The sequence below is a fragment of the Mauremys reevesii genome, linkage group 2 (assembly GCF_016161935.1).
Source record: "Mauremys reevesii isolate NIE-2019 linkage group 2, ASM1616193v1, whole genome shotgun sequence".
In the NCBI taxonomy this organism is placed as follows: domain Eukaryota; kingdom Metazoa; phylum Chordata; order Testudines; family Geoemydidae; genus Mauremys; species Mauremys reevesii.
In genome coordinates, this window is record NC_052624.1 from 7587605 (window position 1) to 7607283 (window position 19679).

General features: G+C 47.3%; 1 protein-coding gene across 1 annotated transcript in view; it reads right to left on the reverse strand.

The window, feature by feature from the left end:
• Positions 1–435: 435 nt before the first annotated feature.
• The window catches only part of WNT9A (Wnt family member 9A), a 67921-nt gene continuing 48677 nt past the window's right edge, over positions 436–19679 (reverse strand). Inside the window, exons 3-4 of the mRNA XM_039527812.1 lie at positions 19074–19336; positions 436–6910 (exon numbers count right to left, since the gene is read on the reverse strand). Of these exons, the coding sequence (XP_039383746.1) occupies positions 6437–6910; positions 19074–19336 (737 nt within the window). The 3' untranslated portion in view covers positions 436–6436. The remainder of the gene's footprint in view (positions 6911–19073; positions 19337–19679) is intronic.

A 19679-nucleotide genomic window follows, 5' to 3' on the forward strand; every position in this document is an offset into this window, starting at 1 on the left:
GGCATCCAGCCTGTGGTCCTTGATGTTATAAATTGTTACCTTTGAGGGCTACCAGATTTAAAAAAAGAAGTGCTTCCTAAGCCATGCTCCGATTTTTAAACTGAAATGTTTGGCTCAGCCCCATCATTCCAGAAAGGGAGTAGGGCCTTCTAAACTCCATCCCACCCCTCCAGCCCCAAGAGCAGCTCGGACATGAGCTGGGAGCACCACGTAACTACTGCCCCTTCCTTGATATGGCTTTTCAACAGCTCCCCGATGGCCACCCATTGCATGGCAAGGGCAGCCTGAAACGAGTGGCAAATAGGAAAGAATCTGCCCCCAAAGGATGGGTTGTGGCCACTTGACCTCTTTTGAAAGGATCTGACACCACTGCACCAGCAGAGATGATATCAGACACCAGCCAGCCCAGGCAAAGAAAGGGGAACAGATGTCATGTATAATTTAAAATACATTTATTGTTTCATTTGTTCTGGCTTTTGTTATACAAAGATGTTAAATAACTTAAATACATTCTCAACAGTCACTCAGAATCAGATTTATACCTACAAGCTGTACATATGAGGTAGAGAAAAATAACTTAGGCTCCCATAAGACATTAAAAAAACCCAAAGAAAATACTAATCCTTCATATGTTAGTGTTCAGTCCCCCATCTCCCTTGCAAGAGGAAATGCCATTCTCAAGTGCACAAAACAAATCCTAGACTCCACATTCAGACCTCACAGGGAACCGTAGCAAAATGGGAAGGGAGGGGAGGGGAAGTCACGTGCAGAGTATAAAAAGGCTAGTTTGGGTTGTTGTTCTCCCCCCCCCCCCCCAAATGAAGACAGGAGAGCTGGCAAGGCTGGGATAAACCTAACAGGTAACCCAGCTTCCTGTTCATACCTCTTTGCAAATTCTGTTAAGTGCATTTCTCCAACTCCTTGAGACTAAGTGCTTCTACGCTCGTGACTGAACGGAGGCCAGCCCAGCATAACCCTACGAATACAGGATGCACAACGGGAGAGCGGGTCCTGGTAAGATAGTGACTTTTCAAAGCTTGGCTCTCGGGAAGCATTGAGCTGGGTGCATTTGAACACAGAGGGTGAGGGGATGCATTTGAACTGTATTTCCATGTATTGCATTAACTTAGGTTTTCCACTTAAGGTCTAGAGAAAGAATGATCCCTTTAAAATAAGAGCTAGCATAAAATGGCACCCAAGTTAAGGTGCTGTCTACATTTCTATTCTACTCCTCTCTACAAGCTTTGGAGCTATACAACTTCCCATCCAAGATACTCTTTCAGCTTTAACCTTTAGCGTTAGGCTAAGAAGTGACTGGAGGTTCAAGTGTTCCATATTGTGGACCCTTTTCCCTCTAGGGAGCTGGTCCAAATCTAGCCCCACGTTGTACTCTAAATCTAGTCACCAATTCAGCGATCTGGTAACCTACATGGAAGTAAATTAGTGTCTCAGCCCAGGTCCTCATGGACAGATGTCTACAGGCTCGCTCCTGCAAGGTGCCGAGCATCCTCCACCTCACACTGACATCAATAGGAGAGGAAGGCACTCAGCACCTCACAGGTGAAGCCCATTTTACAAAGCCACCCACCATGCATAAGCCAAGGACTGAATGGGTGAGGGAGACAAGAGACTTTCTGCATTAGCTATGAAGCTGCTGGAGATGAACAAACAGGGAAAGAAGCTAGCAATGGCATTGCCCGGGCTGCAGCTGTTCTGTGGGCTACTGAAAGGCCTCAACTCTCCTGGGAACATTTCACAAGCATTACAAAGTAGTGTTTGCAAGTGACCAATACCCTCTAAATGCTCCCTTCCAAGCAATGGCCCTTTAGACATCTTTTCCCTCATCAAGCTTGTACTCGGATACTTGGCAAAAAGGTGGAGAAATGGCTAATGCCCATGGCAAAAGTGGAGCAAATGAAAATAAGTTTGCAGGCCATCACCCTCCTGGTATTGCCTTACCGGAAGGAGTGTAGATGGCCGGCTGAGGACATACTAGGTGTTAAGTCTCCCTCATCCACGTTCCTTTCCAAAGGCGCTGACTACGGTAAGTCATGGCTTTTGACAACAGGTCCCTGACTCTATCCTTTGCCTCCAAGGAGGACTGCCAAGCATCCTTAGCTGCAATGGACAATTCCAGCCTCACATGCATGCCACTACTGAACTGAAGTTAGAGAGAGCTGTGTATGTTGGAGGCCAGAATTGGGTCCTGCATGTTTAAACCCTTCCATGGCTTCTCATTCTCCTCCCCGCCACCCCCCACTGCTTTCATAATAGCCACCGCTGCTGCTCCAACTAAAAAAAAAACCACAGGCAAAAGCCTCATTCATTTCAGGGACAGTGGTATTGGCCCTGAAATCGTTCTATTCCGCCCGCTACAGCGCAGATCTTAGAAGTTCAGTTGACAAAATTTTAGGTGTGGGCATCTGTAAACGTCTGCTTCCCTCCACCTCTGATCAGAAATTCTCGTTTCAGTTTGAGGGAAGGAACAGATGAACAAACACGGTCGTCACCTTAAGGTAAATACTACTGGGTTTGCCAAGGTAAGGCCTCTGAAGTTGGAAGAGAACAGTACTGTAACATTTAGGATTTGTTTTGTACTTCACATCCAATATATGGAAGTCAGTTGCAGAGTTCAGAAGCTTGTTAAAGATGATGGGTGCAACAATTATTTGTGTGGGATTTTTTATTTTTAGTAGAAAATCTAAGATAAAACAGCAAACGTTTTCAGTTTGCCTGGTTTACAAAAATATTATCTTTGACATAGCTAAATGCACAGCTCAAAAAAATATTTTTCCATCGGCTAACTTCTCTATGATAAAAAATTAAAATAAAGTTATATAAATAATGGTTGCACCCTTCCATTACCTTCCAAGTCTAGCTGGATCAGATAAAGAGAACCAGCCCTTAAACACCGGAAGGGGGAAGGGAAGGGGAAAGCAGAAAGCTGCCCATACACACACCTTGCCATCCCTCTCCAGTTATATCTGCTGCAAGGGTCCATTTTAGAAAGAAAAAAGCTTAAAAACTTTGCTTGCTTTGTAAAATGGCACCATGGCAGAGACAGGGTCCAATTCCGCTCTCATACCAGTTTTATAGAATGAGTCATTGCAATGAGTCATTGCAATGGAGTTACACTGGCACTGGCATAAGTGACAGCAAAACCAGCCCTTATGGAAAAGTAGAACTTAATATGGATGAAGCCAATAGATTCTCTAGAGGTTACTCTAAAAACCTTATCTTTATGTCCTATACAGGTTTTTTATTGAGCTACCCTATAGAGCAGCAGGGATATAATTCTCTGGCAAGTTCCATAAGATCATTTAAAAAAAACCTACAGAGAAGGGTTAGAGACTATTAAATTCTCTTTAGAGTTCAGAGGAATTTCTGTAAAGACACTACTGGATCCATCCTAATTAAGTTTGATAGGACCTTCCCATAAGGGAGAGACCTAATTTCCCACCCCCACCCCTCCGAATCCATTTATTTTCCAAAAATAAGGCAAACATTGGAAAACCCTGGAATTTAAAAAAACAAAACACAAGTGTGTATGTTATACCTCCTTAGGTCAAAAAGGCAAGTTCTCCTGATTTCAGGGTGTTAGTATATTTTATACACTGCCTATACATTTAATGCATGTGCCTCGCTACTATTTTAGTTATTTATAGTTTTGCTTAACCACAGGAGAATAAACCTTACTATTTACAATATATAACAGGAAAGTAATATCTCCAAATTAACATAAATACAATTTGTTTTTAAATACTTACAGAAAGCATCCAGGCTTCAGTGCGTGAATTATAATACACAGAAGAGCTCTTTCACTCAGTAGTTCATTCACTCTTTGCCTTTTACCTCTCTGCGATCGTTTAGTTTGCCTTATTGCCCCAGCCTCTCTCTCGCCATTGTCAAACACATTGCTTGGAAATCTACGCCATGTGCAAGCTACCCTATTGATGCGTCCCATCCACAACCCCCAAACTCTGTCAATTCCACACCCTCTCCATACATATATAGGGCCTCATTGTCCTCTGGCATTGATGAAGGCGTGGTGTTACCCCCGACAGGTCAATGCAGATGGATACACAGGTTAAAAGGAGGGAAAAAGTCAGGCCTCAGTTACAAAAAAATAAATGAAATCCAGCATGTAACTGTCCTGCGTTTTAAGTTTGTAGATAGGGGTCTGGACCCAGCAGCTCAGATCTAAAATTTCTCAAGTTTAGGGTATGTTTGGATCTGGGTTTAAGCCCCTTTGGAAAAAAAAGTGATATGAAAAAATTACTGCAATGAGTTTGCATCTGAGAGAGAGAGATTGGACATAATACCACATTGAAACCACAAGGTCCTTCTGAAAGGCTTTACAATAAATAAATGTTCATTCAATATTTATATATAGTTATGCATATATATCCACACTGACTAATATGTTTCTGTTCAGTCTATTTAATAAAACAAACCACCAGGTAAACTGCTTGTGTGCGACTTTCGACTGGCGCATCTGGCAGAAGTCGCAGAATCCTCCTTATACCTCGCATTCAATGCGTCGATGTGCATTTGCTACGCAGAGTCACCAGAAATGACAGCTGGTGCCCCAGAACTGTCTTCCCGCCCCCCCCTCCCCAGTGCACCCAATCTCCCGAAGTGTACAAAAAAAGCGCTACTATGTTTCGTTTTGCAGGATTGTAAAGCTATTTTTTTAAAAGGGAAAAAACACCTTCCCTCCCACACTCTTCCCCACCCCGCCACTCACCCACCCAGAAGAAAGTACACCAACAGGCCAGGCTGGACTGCTGTTATCTGTTGATTAGGAGAAGAGATCCTCTCCCAGTAGATGCACATAAACAGCTTAAATATTAGTGGCTACTATTTGAGAAGATGCTCCAATGATAGTCCCTCTTGGAAGGTCATATGGCTCGTTATGCAACCAACCATCTACTTTTCCTTGAAAACAAGAATTTTTTTTTTTGCTAGTCAACCTTCCTCCCTTGAAAGCCAGATATGGGTTATAAACTAGCGACAATCACTACTACTACTAGACAAAAAGACTGCTACCTCCCCCCACCCCGAAAAGCCCTCCACTCTCCAGTGTTTCCTTAGAAAGCTTCGTTAAGGCATTTACCAGCCGCTTCTGATCCCAGCAATGTTATATGACCAAAGAACATTGCCACATCAAGTACTACATTGTAAATATCCTCTTTAAAAAAAATGGCGGTTGTCATTAGTTCACAGCATTGGAGCTCTCTGCCATTGCATTCAGCTTTTCTCTCTGTCCACCCTTGGGTAGAGCCATATGTTGGCTAGGCATTTGGAATCCCATGGTTTGTTACCTTTAACAATATGGTTCTCAATCTAGTGGTTAAAAAAGCTTAAGGTCATAGGGTCTACATTTAGCTTGTGCCATGTTCTAGAATAAATGGAATGCTGACTAGTAAAATAAAATCTTTTCCTCTAAAAGGTCCGATCCAGTCCAGAACGGCTGCTATTCAACGTGAGCATCAAGTCAGCCTCGCCTTCCGAGAGGCAACGGAATTGATATGGTCATATGCCAGCTATCAAAAACAAATAGATATTTGAATTCAGCCTAGATAAGGCTAAAAAGAGTCCTCGTTTGGGTTTTTGAAGCAGCTGCCACAGGGTGATTCTAATCAACAAGAGATGAAAGAAATTAACCCTATACAAAACGAAAAGTGAAAGGTCTTCTAGTGGTTTTATTTTTTAAATTAAGACAGTGATCGTGCTAAAAAAACCTGCATCTGAAGAACATGTGAAGATGAGTGTCCAATCAGGCTGAAGGGGGGCAGCGGTGTCTTTGAACTCTTCCCAATCTTTTTGTTGTCTGCAACATGGCAAGCTGGAGGGACCCCAACATTGCTGAAGCTATGTTCATGGATCCAAAAAAAAAAAAAAAAAACAGACCCATTTTTGAGGGTAGCCCTTTGTCAGAGCTTTTTAGGCTAGATCTGCAGAAATTCCACTAGAGGAACAATTGGTGCTCTATGCTTAACCCACCCCCTATCTTTAGGGAGCCACAACGTTTCAAGGCAAAAAGATCCTAAGTCAGTTTATCTCATTCATTTGCTTGGCTGTCTGGACAGCCAGGATTGGTGAAATAATCAAAACCTCAAGAGAAGTGAGTGATCTATCAAGCTGATGGGTTCATGGACGGCTTTGGTGAGGGTCTACTGGTACCTAACCCCAATGTGACAGGCACTTATTTCCACACGGTTGGACCTCATGGTTAAAATTCAGTCTACAGAAAAAAACAAAACAAAAACAAAAAAAAGCAACACAGCTGGGTCACCTGTACCCTACAAAGTGCTTATGTCTCAACATAGCTTTCAGATCCTAGAATGTCAGTCAAACCCTGTTTGTCTCCATGTGTAGTTCTCATAGATCATAATCTCCCACCACCGAGGATCTCCATTAGACAGAGCATGCATTAGTCTTTGCAGGTATAAACTTCTTCTCTTTGAGTACACTGCTTGCACTCTACGTAGCAGCACCAGCGAACCTGGCACTGGCACGGCCGTGTGACCACCCTGCTCTGTGTGTTGTGACCTCGGCCGCAGCAAATGCTCTCGCAGTTCTTGTCCTTGTAACATTTCCTTCCTGAAGTCCCAGGCGAATACCTGCTCATCAGACAGAAACTAGGGGAATCGTCAATGTAGACAAGATCTGTAGTCCTTGGGATTTGATCGCTGTGGCCAGGGGCGGATTTCTTGGGTGGTGAGATGTCCCCTTCCCCCGTGGCCTCGTTGGTGGTGCTGCCCACTTTGAGTGACGTCTCATATTTCTGCTTCAGCTGCTTGCCGATCTCATGGAACGGAGAGAGCTGCCGCCAACAGGTTCGGACAGTGCAGGATCCGGACACACCATGGCACTTACAAGTAGTCTCCACACCAGCTTTGATGACCTGCAAATAGAAGAAAAAAGCCTAAGAGAGGCACTTATGGGAGCAGGAGAAATTTAACCACAGAGCAAACAGACAGTCTGCAGGTTACCCTGTGAAACCAGGAAATCAAGGCAATGCAAAAAGTGATCTCCTGGCTGGAGCAGGAACGTGGGGTGTGTACAGTTCTTTTCCTGGCTTTATCTCACTGATTTTAGCCAAGTCATTTAACTTCTGTATCTTAGGGTAGGTCTATACTTACCTGCCGGGTCGACACGTAGAGTTCGACTTCTCGGAGTTCGAACTATTGCGTCTAATCTAGACGCGATAGTTCGAACTCCGAACGCGCTCCCGTCGACTCCGGAACTCCACCGCCACGAACGGCGGTGGCAGAGTCAACGGGGGAGCCACGGACTTCGATCCCGCGGCATCTGGACGGGTGAGTAGTTTGAACTAAGGTAGTTAGAGTTCAGCTACGCTATTTGCATAGCTGAACTTGCGTACCTTAGTTCGACCCCCCCTCCCCCCAGTGTAGACCAGGGGTCAGTTTCCCTGGCCTCCCAGGGGAGTTGCAAATAAATATCTGAAGTGGTTAGCGATCCTGTGGTACTAACCTGGAGTTTTATTGTTACCCATTATATTTGCACAAGTAGATTTTTGAAGCTGGGATAATCAGGAGTTGTATATTGCAGTGGGATCATTCCTGTGTTGATGGTTAATATAATGTTCACCTTGCTTGTTATCATTCACCCTTCCGGGGTAAGTTACCAGAAGCTGCCAATGGCTAAGCAAAAAAAAAGTATTTCTTCATCTGGGTGGGTTAAATGTAATCCTTTGTTACAAGTCTTAGATTCGTACCTCTGGTAGCCCTCTGTTGGGTCAGAGTTCAGTTTTTCTACAGTGGTGGTCCACAGACCACCAGTGGTTTGCACATCACTTGATGGTCACGTTGTGCAGGCTTTCCTCCATTTCCAGTAACTACATTGCATTAAAGACAGCTAAACACTTTCTACCATTTAATCACAGGCAGATAAGCTATCATGAATAGAGGGGGAGCACCTACAGGAGTTGATGGCTACACTTCAAAAAAGAGTTTGAGCCTATAGTGCCAATTTCAGATGCGTCACTGACAGCAATTTTAGTGCGACGATGCCCATTTTGAGACAGACAGCCCAAATTGGCAGCATCTGGGAACACCAGAGAAGCAGCTCACTAGGTCTCAGACCATGCTACACACTGTCCTACTGGTAGGCATGAGGTTCTGGAGGGATTTAAGACCTAGTGCAGTGTCTTGTTCTCAGGAGGAGCATATGGCGAATGAGTTACTGTGTTTTGAAGCATGAGATGTAAAATCTGTAGCCCTCTCATTACGCTCCATGCTGAGGCCACTCAAAACTTCACGACTGGAATTCTGCCTCTGCTACAAACCTTCCTACTCCAGAAGCATAGGGTCCTCATCACTTGAGTGCACAGAACCGCATTAGCAGGCAGCACCTATGGAAACACAGCTGAGCAGTTCAGACTCCAGCGAGCAGATGCCAATAGTATACAGACACCAGTCAGGTGAGTGCGTCAACAGAACACCTTTGCATACAACTAACGTCAGAGGGTTCCCTCCAGTTCATGATCCTATTTTAGAGGTCAACAGCTCATCCAAAGAGCTGCCAGAACTTACAGCAAGAGGTCATGAGCGCATACGTTCTCACAAAGTATCACTGCTTACAGGCCAAGCACAGGCTTAATGATCCATGCTGTAATTTGCTATGAAACTGCAGGATGCCCCTTTGTTCTCGCCTCTCAAAAAGGCGAGGTTCAGATGGGAAAGCATAGAATACATTCGTGTATGTGAACACAATGATCTCACTGTCAGCCACAGAGCTGGGCCAATAACTGATTTTTTGGTTCACTGGCAGTTAAAAAAGTTTGCTTCGAGTCAAGCTGAAGCCAAAAATTTGGGGGAAGGAAGCAGAGGGTTAGATTCACAGGGGAAGTAGGCACCATTAACAAAATGGAGAAGGAGGAGAGGTCCCCCATCCCCATCCCCAAGAGCCCAGTGGTTAAGGCATTCATCTAGGATGCAAGACCCAGTTTGAATCCCTGCTCTGAAGTCAGAATTGGCCACTGTTGAGCACTGGGCTGGGTGGTGGAAAGGACTAAATGAACCATTTCAAGATTTCTGAACCTGGCCCCTTTCCCAAAGCAATTTTCCAAAAGAGACACCAATTGGCAAAATGTTTCGGTCAACCCAAATCAGCATTTTTCAGCGCAAAAAAAGGTTTCACCCAGCCCTAGTCAGCACATGAGGTTAATAATTCCCCTAGTCAATGCTACAGGCAAAAACCTACAGCCTTCAGAAGCAATTCTGCATGTCACCAGGCTATGTCATTACCTGTGCAGGGTCAGAGTCCCTCCCAATTATACAGTATATGGTACTCCATGGACCTCAATAGTGTTCTCAAAATCCGGTTGGTGTAAGAGGCCCATGGGTCCAAGCCTCAGTCTGAGTGATCCCAAATAGCAGGAACTATGAGGAAGTTGAGTGGGGTAGGAACAAAGGCCTTGCCTTTAATCCAGAAGCCGGTGGCTTCATACAAGAGACATATTAATGGAGCTGGATACTTGTTCTCTGTGCACATTGAGGTCATATGGAAAGAGCCATCATGAGGAGAACCTCCAGTCCTATCCCAAAGCACAAAGAGGCCCACTACAGATCAGTGGGATGCAGGATACACAGGGCCTATACCAGGGGTTCTCAGGACAAATTTTTTGGTGGCCTCAGAATGCAGCCACCAACTCTGCCTGGTGGCCACTCTCTCCCGTTTTCCTAAAACATTTAATTAGCTTTAGGGGGGCGGGGGGAAGTCAAATATGCACATCGAAATCATTGTCATGTATTTACTGCTCGCCAGTAAGTCTGCTTTGAGAAGTGATATTAGCAAACAGACAAGGATCACTTCTCAAAGCAGGGACTTCCTCAGCCCTGGCAAGCCTGGGGACAAATGAAGCCCTGGGGGAGGGCCAGGGGAGTTAGCGAGAGCTGGAGCCCGAAGCCCTGAGGCCAGAGCCCGCTGTCCTGCCGCTCCTGAGCAGAAGCCCAAAGCCTGAACCCCACTGCCCCGGGAAAGGGGTGGACTCACTAGGTGCCTGCTACACCAGCACTGTGCCTCAGGTGACTCTGGGGGAGCAGGGGCAACCCCTCCTGGCAGCCCCAGCAACCAACACTAAGGCAGGAAAGTGGGGGTGGGGGTGGGGGAGAGGAAACGACTTTGCCCTCCCAATCACAGTCTCAGCTGTGGCCAGAAGAAAAACCCCTGGTGGCCACATTTGAGAAACACTGGCCTATATGGTGTTTAGCCTCCACTCCACAGCAGAACCACCGTTTAAGCTCTTCTGGCCCTTCCAGGGATAGGATCTGACCCAGAGGACGACGGCAAGTGAGGCCAGGAATCAAAGGCCACTCGTTTGCAAAGGGTCTATGACTGAGTGGCAGAGCCATGAGCTTGCTATGCAGGTCTGCTGAAGACTTCGATGCACGAGGGACTTGCATTGCCTCTTTTGTCCTTTAGCATGCCCTGGAGGGGAGTGGGAGATGAAAGGGAGACTAGTTAGGCAAATCTTGGTGCCTCGTCCCACATAGTAAGTTATAGAGCGAGTCTATACAATCTTGTGACAAAAAAGGTCAGAATCATGATCATCATCATAATTATCCCCACTGTAGAGATGGGGAAACTGAGGCAGAGAGTGAAATTACTTATCCAAGTCGCCCAGCAGGCCATTGGCAGAGCCAGGAACAACCCAGGTCTCCTCAGTGGGAGTCCATTGCTCTACCCAGAGAGTCACAACCCTGGGGAAGCCAACTGCTTTCGAAAGAAGCCACAATTGCATGATTTCAATCCTCACAAAGGAGGGGCAGTTCCACTTGAGTCCTTCAAACTCAAAGTTGGGGGGGGTGAGAAGGAGGAGGCAGCTTAGAAGCCCTGCAAATTGAAACCAAAATAGACACCTTCGTATAGGGGTTTCGTGTCAGATTCTTCCCTTGTTTAAGCCTATTGACTTCCGTGGGGGTGCAAGGGTAGCGTTTGGCCTGGAGGAGAGTGTTTTTATTTCTTTACTCCAGTGTCCCAATCTTCCACCATTACGTTCTGTTGCTGTGGAAAGGCAGAAGTCAGAGAATGGAGACATTGGATGCAGAATATGATTTCTAAGCAGGGCTGGGGGAGGGGACAGACAGGAAAAAAAGACCGATCTATTTCCAAGGTGTTTGCACACCCATCAACCTAGGGAGTTCTCCCTGTTCCAGCTTTAATTTGTACATGGGTTGTTCTTACTTCCCGCACGTCAAAATAATTCAGAGCTAAGTAGGAGTAGGGGTTGGGCAACGGAAGGAATGTGTTTTCATAGGAGGTGGGGGCGGGAGGAAAGATGGCAAGCTGCAGGTGCTGCTGCATGAGTGGCCTGGTTTAACCGAAGAAGCCAGGAGGCAGCTGGTGCTCGGTGAACGCAAAGGAGAGAAGAATAAGGGCCAAGTTCTCAGCTGGAACAAAAAGCGCCATCGCTCCACTGACTGATTTATACAAGCAGAGGATCTGGGCCAATTTAAAGGCATTATTTACCAGACTGTCCCAGAGAGACTTCCTATTACTGGAGCCCGTGCACCTTAGAAAGGGCTCGCTAACCTGCTCCTCCACCCATCCTTTTACACAGGGAGGGTTGAGCCCTGCCACTTCTTTGGGGCTGCTGGGAAAACCAAGTGGGCACCTTAAATGGACAGTCGTGGGCCGCCTGTACTTTTCATGGATTGTAATAATTATATTTTTATAGTTCTAGTTCTTCCCCACCCACCCCAGAGGGCAATACAACGCCAATGCCACATTTTCCACTAGAGACTGTTTTTACTCTAAAACGGACAAGCAATAACCATCCCTTAAAATAGCAAAGCAGAACAGTCTGTTTCATAAGTTCCCTCCCGTAAAGGTACCACTGCTGAGCACTCTTCCTTGGGGCCATCTGGCTTTATTCAGTATCTTGAAATCCACCTTCACGTCCCCCTCCCGCCCATTATGGTGTCAGCCTATGTTCCAGTCCCACAACAGCAGACGACTGGCTCAAATCCATTTCCCCGACCAACGGGTTCTTAGTTACTTGGCAGCATGAATCCCAAGCACCACATGCAAATTTGCAATAGGTCATGGACTTGGGAGCTGGGGCCCGGCCCAATCCTGATATTACACAGTCATTTTTAGAAAGATGCTCCGCATCATACGGCCTTAAGTAAACCCCAGCCAACGGTCACACTTCATTCCTGTGACAGCCAAGACCTTCTCAAATGCAATCCAATAATACACAGTAGCATTCAAACAAGTGACGGGTTACAGAGAGCGATGTGTTACTGCTTACAGTGCTCGGCCGGGCCAGCTTGGTTAGAAGCTGTTACACGCTATGTGCCAAACTGTCTAGCCAACTCTGCAAGAAATCCCACAACGTTAGACAAGAGCACACAGAACACATTTCAAAACACTAAGAGAGACCCTATGCTTGCTCTTGCTCTCCTGCAGTCACAAACTGGTTCTCCCCCGGCACCCCACTCCACCAGTGAAAACTGAAACAAGTTCTTATGCCTGACTTCATGCCCAGACCACCAGTGTGCCGGGCAAAGCCAACAAGAGAGGCTTCATAAGGTCCGCACTGCAGTCACTTCGTGCTCCTGGATCAAACTCCTGAGGCTGCTGGTTCTCCTCCTCGCGCCTACAACCCACTCCCTAGTGCTCCGGCAAGCTACCCAGTGTGTGAAACGATCTAACTCCGGCAGCACCTCACTGTTGACTTGGCTGGAGCCTAGGATCCTATATAAGAAGGTGGCTCTAAATACAGCTGGCATGGCCATTTCAAAAATGCTTGTTATGACACTGTTCATCCCATCTGATACTGCAAGTTTGACCACCTTGGCTCATCTCGCTGCCAGTGGCACTTGAGGAAATGCAAGACTGTAGGGTGCCCCCTAGGAGGACAGGCAAGTGCAAAGTAAAGTACTGTATGCAGGCTGCAAGCTCTCACTGCAGTGTCCAAGGTGGGAGGAGATTTAGTGTGTCTGGGTGAGGTTGTTTGTTTGATGGGGGCGGGGGCCGTTGGAGAAGGAACACGGCAGTTTATGAACCATAAGTATTAAAACCACCAGACAAACCTGGCAACATTGTCCTGATCTCCCTGCCAGCCCCACGGTTACCCACAGCCAGGACTACTCAGCCCTGGCGCAGGGTGGAAGCCAGCATCAAGTTTCCACTCCCCTGCTTTTAACGAGCACACCAGTTCCTCCGCTCCAGAACGGCGCATTTACACTGCCGGCGCATAACAGGGACACAGACTGAGCTCCCCATAAAAACGCCTCTTCTGGGGCTTGTGAAGACTCAAGAATCTTACAAGGTGGCTACAGTGAAAATCCTAGTGAGCTTCTTCCCGCAGCCACCCTCCTTCACTGCCATCAGTCACAATTCAGCTGCTCACGGAAGCCTTCGGAAAACCATTGTTTAGAGGTCTCGCCACACCGCGAGAGGTGGCCAGGAGAGAGCATCTGCTGGTGGACAGGTCTGTGTGGTGCTGAAGAATGCTTCATACATACTAGCTAGTCGAGCGGAAGCCTTGAGTCACCCACTTTGCCCCCATCCCGCACACAGACTTACTCTGATCTTGCATCTATCACTGGGGTCCTTTTACATCAGAAATATTTCAGCTGTGACACTATGGTGATGCAAGTTCACACAGCAGGTCAGAGCAAAACCAGGAACAGAAGCCCAGCCGCTCTATGCCCAGGCCTTTGCTTGACCTACTTGACTATACTGCCTTCAGCACCACTGGATTTACTTGTTTGGTGGGGTGAGGGGGGAGAAGAGACAAAAGGTTTAATAGGAGCTTTATCTCCTTCCTCTAAATCAGAGATGGGACACTGGGCAGGGCAGAGGTGGTGGAGCATTCTCTCTCTCTCTCTCCAGTGCTTGGCTGGCTGGTTCTTGCCCACATGTTCAGGGTCTAACTGATCATCCTATATGGGATCAGGGAGAAATATTCTCCCAGCTCAGACTGGAGTGGCCCTGGGACTTTTGCCTTCCTCTGCAGCATGTGGTTGCGGGTCACTTGCCAGTATCAAGTCAGCATCTCACTTAATCCCCTTTAAGGACGCATGGGAAGCTGATTAGGGTACAACACTTCAAGAATTTAGAGCATCTCTGTTGCTGTGAACAGAGCAAAGCCAAACTGATTAGCCAGCACTGGAGGACCCCACTTCCAACATACTCGGGGAGAGGGATCACAGCAGAGCATCACTATGCAGTGCAGCAGCGTAATCCTTCCCCACAACAGCAGCAACTGTAGCCTGTGCTTGGTAGCCAGCTAAAGCCCAGTCTAAAAAAATTAAATAAATCAGTTTGGGACACTCTGCAAACACGCTCAGTTCTAACCGAAACAGTGAGCACAGATCCCCATTCACCCCCCACTGAGCAATCAACCATTCAATGGTTTTAAGCCAGTTCCTGGAATTGTCTAAACTCGGGAGCTAGACACAGTCATGGGAATTCATGACAGTTTTATTCTTCGAGCCCACCCTGCAGCTCCCTTAACTCGGATCAATAACCTGCTCCTCACTTTTTTCCAGGTGCAGATTCAGACTTGTGTTCAGAGCAGGGAAAGGAAAATCCAAGTGGTACATGCTAACAGTACAGAACCTCCCTTTAGATGGTCATTCTAGAAACAACAACTGCATCCGTTCCCCCCTCTTTTTTACGAAAAGATCCAAACACATTCAATTTGAGACTTAAAAGAACGTAACCCAGCTTTAAAGCTGTGTTTTGCAGGGAAAGTTTAGCTTCAAGATTCTTCCTGGTTTGGTTAACTTTTGTAAGCACTTCTGAAGAGGAAAAACGCTATGTACGAGCTAAGTACTTTTCCTGATGGGATAACTTGGAAAGAATTCCAGTGGCAAGTTCATTTTCAGGCCTTCCTTTTCAGAATGTTTTTTGCAAGGCAAATCTGAACCTGGAAAAAACGAAAATGTGCGCTTGTAGCTTTCTGCCTGCAGTTGCCTTGCTAGCAGTTTGATTTGTGGGTATAGATCAGGTAATTAACCCTCTAGATGCCAGTATTTTGCATGAGCGATCTGTTGTGGATGGAAAAATGCAGGTACAATTTGCAGCCATACGTACCCCTAAAGAATTGGATATGCAACATGCTCGTGTCTCATGCCTTGACTTGTTGAAAGGAGGGATCACTACATATCCTTGTGTGTGTTTAGCATTAGAAGCCCTGCCTGACAGCTCTGGAGATGAAATCTCCTTGTCTGCAGGGAAGAGACAGGTAGAAAAAGGAAGGGTTGTGCAGCGATCTGGGCTGTGGGAGACCGGGCTCAAGTCCCTGCTCTATCAGACGTCCTATGTGACCTTGGATGCGTCACTTAGTCTCTCCGCCTCAGTTATCTTACAGATGGGGACAGTAGCACTTCACCCCCCTCAAAACGCAGTCTGATCAGATAGATGCTCCAGTGATTGGGGCCAGGGACAGTACCCCATAGAGGGACAGGCTAGACTTCCACCTCATGCCTGATATGGAGAGGTCACCTCAGGGGCAGGAGAGCTGACCAGCCCAACCATTCAGTCCTAGAGCTCCCTTCTGGTACTGACCCAATTCTTCTTTTTTGGCAGTTGCAATGGGGCCCAACCACACCCTTCATGCTGACAGCCAAAGCACGGCTATCCTTAGTTGCTATCAACTGGGGTCTGATGAACCCTGTGGGCCTCAAGGGGAAAATGGTGACCTGCTGCTAAAGCCACTTCCTCTAGTACAGCAGTCCCCCAAACTTTTCATGGTCATGCACCCCTCCCTTACCCTGATTGCACACCCCCCCAGGAACAGGGCCACAGCTCTTTGGGGTGGGCCTGCACGGTCACCGGGCCAAAGCTGGGGCCACAAACGGGCTGGTCTGGGGTCAGGAACCGAACCGTGGCCAGGGGCTGAGGCCGGAAGCAGAACTGTGGCTGGGTGGTGCTCCTGCCCTGATCTCTCACCCCCCACTTGCCCCCCCATGTTCCTCCATGCCCCTTAGGGGATATGCCCCACAGTTTGGGAGCCACTGCTCTAGTAGGATTCTCCCACCCCATTCCTGCCCTTACAAACATGAGCTGGGGTGGGGGTGGGGGGAAGTGATGCAGAGACCTGAAATAAGCTGGATCCATTTTATAGCCTTACAGTGGCTGGCTTGGGAAACGAGCCTTTAGTCGTCATATATAATCTCACCAGGCCAAAACCCCTCAACTGGCCTTTCAGGTTACTCCAAAATAAATTGAGGAAAACTTAAAATTACCGCATGAGGGGGGAACAAGTTCTTATAGATTTATTGTCTAAAAAGAGACTGGTCAGGGAGAATTCACTACTTTGCTGTTTTTTCTGCCTCCTTTGCTCTCTACACCCTCATCCTCCCTGGTGGAACAGGCCTTTGAATGCACCACCCTGCAGAGGCAGCTGACCATCACCCACAGTCCTGCACCCTTCAGCTCATTGGGAGGCAGGGAGAGAGGGCTGGGAACGATGGTCCTCCCCGGCTAGCTGCATCCCCTCTAGTAGTGCCCCTCAGACTGGTAAGGCATGCTTGACCAAACATGCCTCAGGAAAAAGGTCAGGCCTTTGTGGGATTACAGGAATTTAGCAACGCTCCAGAGAGAGAGTTGCAAAGTCATGTTTAATGATACTTTGCTGAGAAACATGGACAAAATTTAATTAAAACATCACTTACTCAAGCCCAGTGGAACTAATTGAGTGCTCTAACATTCTGACTTTTCATTAACGGGTTGCAAAAGAGGGGGTGAAGAGGGTGGTGGAAGAGCGTCCAGCCTCGCTTTGTAATAGAACTGAGCGGCTTCCACTTCGCTGCCAGCCATAGAGTTTTACTGAGTTGACTTCTTTCGGCAGGGGGTGGTGGGTGAGGAGAATAGCTGAGTGAGCTCGAGTAGATTTGGCAGAGGAAGGGAGATTGCTTTTTTAATAAGTGGGCTATTCAGAGCTCATGCTTCACAATAAGAGAGGATGCTGGAGAGGTCTGAAGTCTAATTACCTCATCCTCACACCAGACAAGCTTGCCCTTTCATTAGCAATTGAGGTCATGTGGGAAGCACTTTGCAAGGCTGAATGGGCATAACCGGCTCAGTGATGAGTTCAGCATTTGCGGGAAGTTACAGTCAACTCATCGAGGGTGTCAAGAAGAGAAGCCAGAACTTCTACCAAGAGACAAACTAGGATTTTTGTTTTTTTTAAATGGAGTGACAGAATAATACCACCTAGAGCTACATGGCGCGTTTGATAGCTTCTGTCCATGGAGAAGTTGCTCTGTTGACCGGAAGGAGGCTACAGTTTGTTGCCAGCCCAGTTCCCTTCTGCTGCATCTCAGGGCACCCATTATATATTCTGCCAGGACTGGGGAGTAACGTGCGGGGCGGGAGGGGACAATCCCTGCTGCTGAGAAGTGGGGAAAGACCATCAAATATTGTGCTGCACCTTTAACAGATTGTTCCAGTGCTGGTCCGGGGGGGTGGTGGGGGGGGAAGTATCTGGGTAGGGCTATCTCCTAAAGCGAGCTATTGGAGGAAGGAGTCTTCTTGCCCACCCCAAGCCAACCCAAAAGCAGGCTCTATGGTGCACTGCACTGATGCATCTGGTCTACACTGGTTTAACTAAACTGAGGCCTTTAAGCCAGGGCAACCCCTAGTGTGAACAGTTGTGGCCCAGCGTTTAGGGCCCTAGCCTGGGACTTGGAGACCGAAGTTCAATTCCCTGCTCAGCCATAGACTTCCTACGTGACCCTGGGCAAGTCACCGGCTTTCCAATCTGTAAAATGGGCATAACACCTCCTACAAGTGTTGAGGGGATAACTACATTAAAGACTGGGAGATGCTCAGATGCTACAGTAACAGAGATCCTACACGTACCTTAGATATTAAAAGGGAGCTTTATTGCAGTCTCTCAGGTTGGTTTGTACTAATTCCAATGAAGAGTTCCCTATTTTGAAACACAGGGGGATTCTCCCATTTCAATTGGTCTAGTTAAAAGTCAAGATGCCAACTGGTTTTCAGGCAGCCCTCCCCTCACAGCTATCGATTTAGCTTTCAGTGCTAGTCAATGGTTGGAGAATCTGGAGCACAAAAAGCCACGTCCAGTTTCTTTAGGAAGAGACGAAAAGGAGGTTGCCAAGAAATGTGACCTTGAACTGGATTAACCCTTTATCCTGCTACCTTCACAGAGGGGAATGCCAATAGAGAGGCTGCCAAAGCAGAGGGTTCCCACACTTCCCTCAACATGCACACCTAGCACTCCTTGTTATCCCTGGGAATTAATGCTCAGCTCTGCGTACAAGTGACAAGATGGACGCACGGAAAAAACAGGTTACAGAGAACGCTCCTTATTCTACCTGAAAGGACATCTACAGCCACCATACCAATGGGTTCAGCCACCAGGTTTCAGCACAGTTCGGCTTATTGTGGCCAAAACAGGGGTAGCATTGCTTCGCCAGCCAGAGTGAAGCAAACCAAGCCAAACAACAGACTCTTGTCTACCTCTTTGCCCCACCATCACTCAGCGATAACTGTAAACTATCCTGGCCACGTTAAGCTACATGCTTAATTATAGAAACGTAGGGCTGGAAGGGACCTCAAGGGGCCATCTAGTCCAGCCCCTTCTGTGAGGCAGGACCAAGTAAACCTAGACAATCCCCAACCGGTTTGTCCAAACTGTTCTTAAAAGCCCTCCATTGATGGGGATTCCACACTCTCCCTTGGAAGCCTATTCCAGAGTTTAGAGAGAGTTTAGCCTAATAGCTATGCTAAAATCTCCCTTGGTGCAGAAGGTGGGAAGCTTCTCACAAGAGCTCTGCAGGGGACATCTTAGTCCTGACAACAACAACACAGTGCAATTCTGTTCCCCCTGAGGGGAGGCGCTCATGCACCCTAGTAGTGGCCATGGTATTAACATCAAGAGATAGCCAGATGTTATCAAGTAAAGAAGATGGGGAGGGGAGACTTCCTCTGATTCCAATTCAGACCCAACTCTAGGGAGGTGAAAGGCAAAGTGAATTAACCCAGACCACCCCTTCACTGCCCCAAGAGCCGATTTCCACATGACCCAGATCGGGCAGCTGGAAGGAGCAATCTCTCACCTTCATGCCCACAAGGTTATTGTGAAAGTCCACCCTGGCTCGCAGGTCCTTGTTGGATTTCTTCCCTAGGAACTCCTTGACAAACTTGTTGCTGTACTTGAGGTTGTCACCACAGCCTCCCCACTGCCAGGCCTCTCGGTTTTCCAGATCGGGGGCCTCGTCGCAGGTGCAGCGCTCCATGCGCCCAGCACTGCAGGCCTTGGCCATGGCGTGGGTGAGCCCGGCCGAGGAAATGGCATAAAGGAAGGCTGTCTCCTTAAAACCTAGGAAGAAAGAGAAAGAGGATGGTGTTAACTGTGTCCAGCAAAGCAGTCCTGCCATAAAGTATCTCCAAAGGACTGGACTGAAGGGATTAAGTCATGCCAAAAGCATTACTCCATTTATACAACATGGGGAGAAATACTGGAGAATAGAACAGAGAACAATCTCTTTCCATGGCAGAGAAGTGAGGAGACGCAGGACAGATCAGAACTCACCCTGCAGCTCTCATCCTGTGTGGGGCTAAGGCTTTGTCTACACGTGAAAAAACTTTTGCTGGTGTAGCCATTCCAGCAAACCCTCCTAGTGTAGATGCAGTTTATACGGGCATTAAAAAAATAAAAAGGC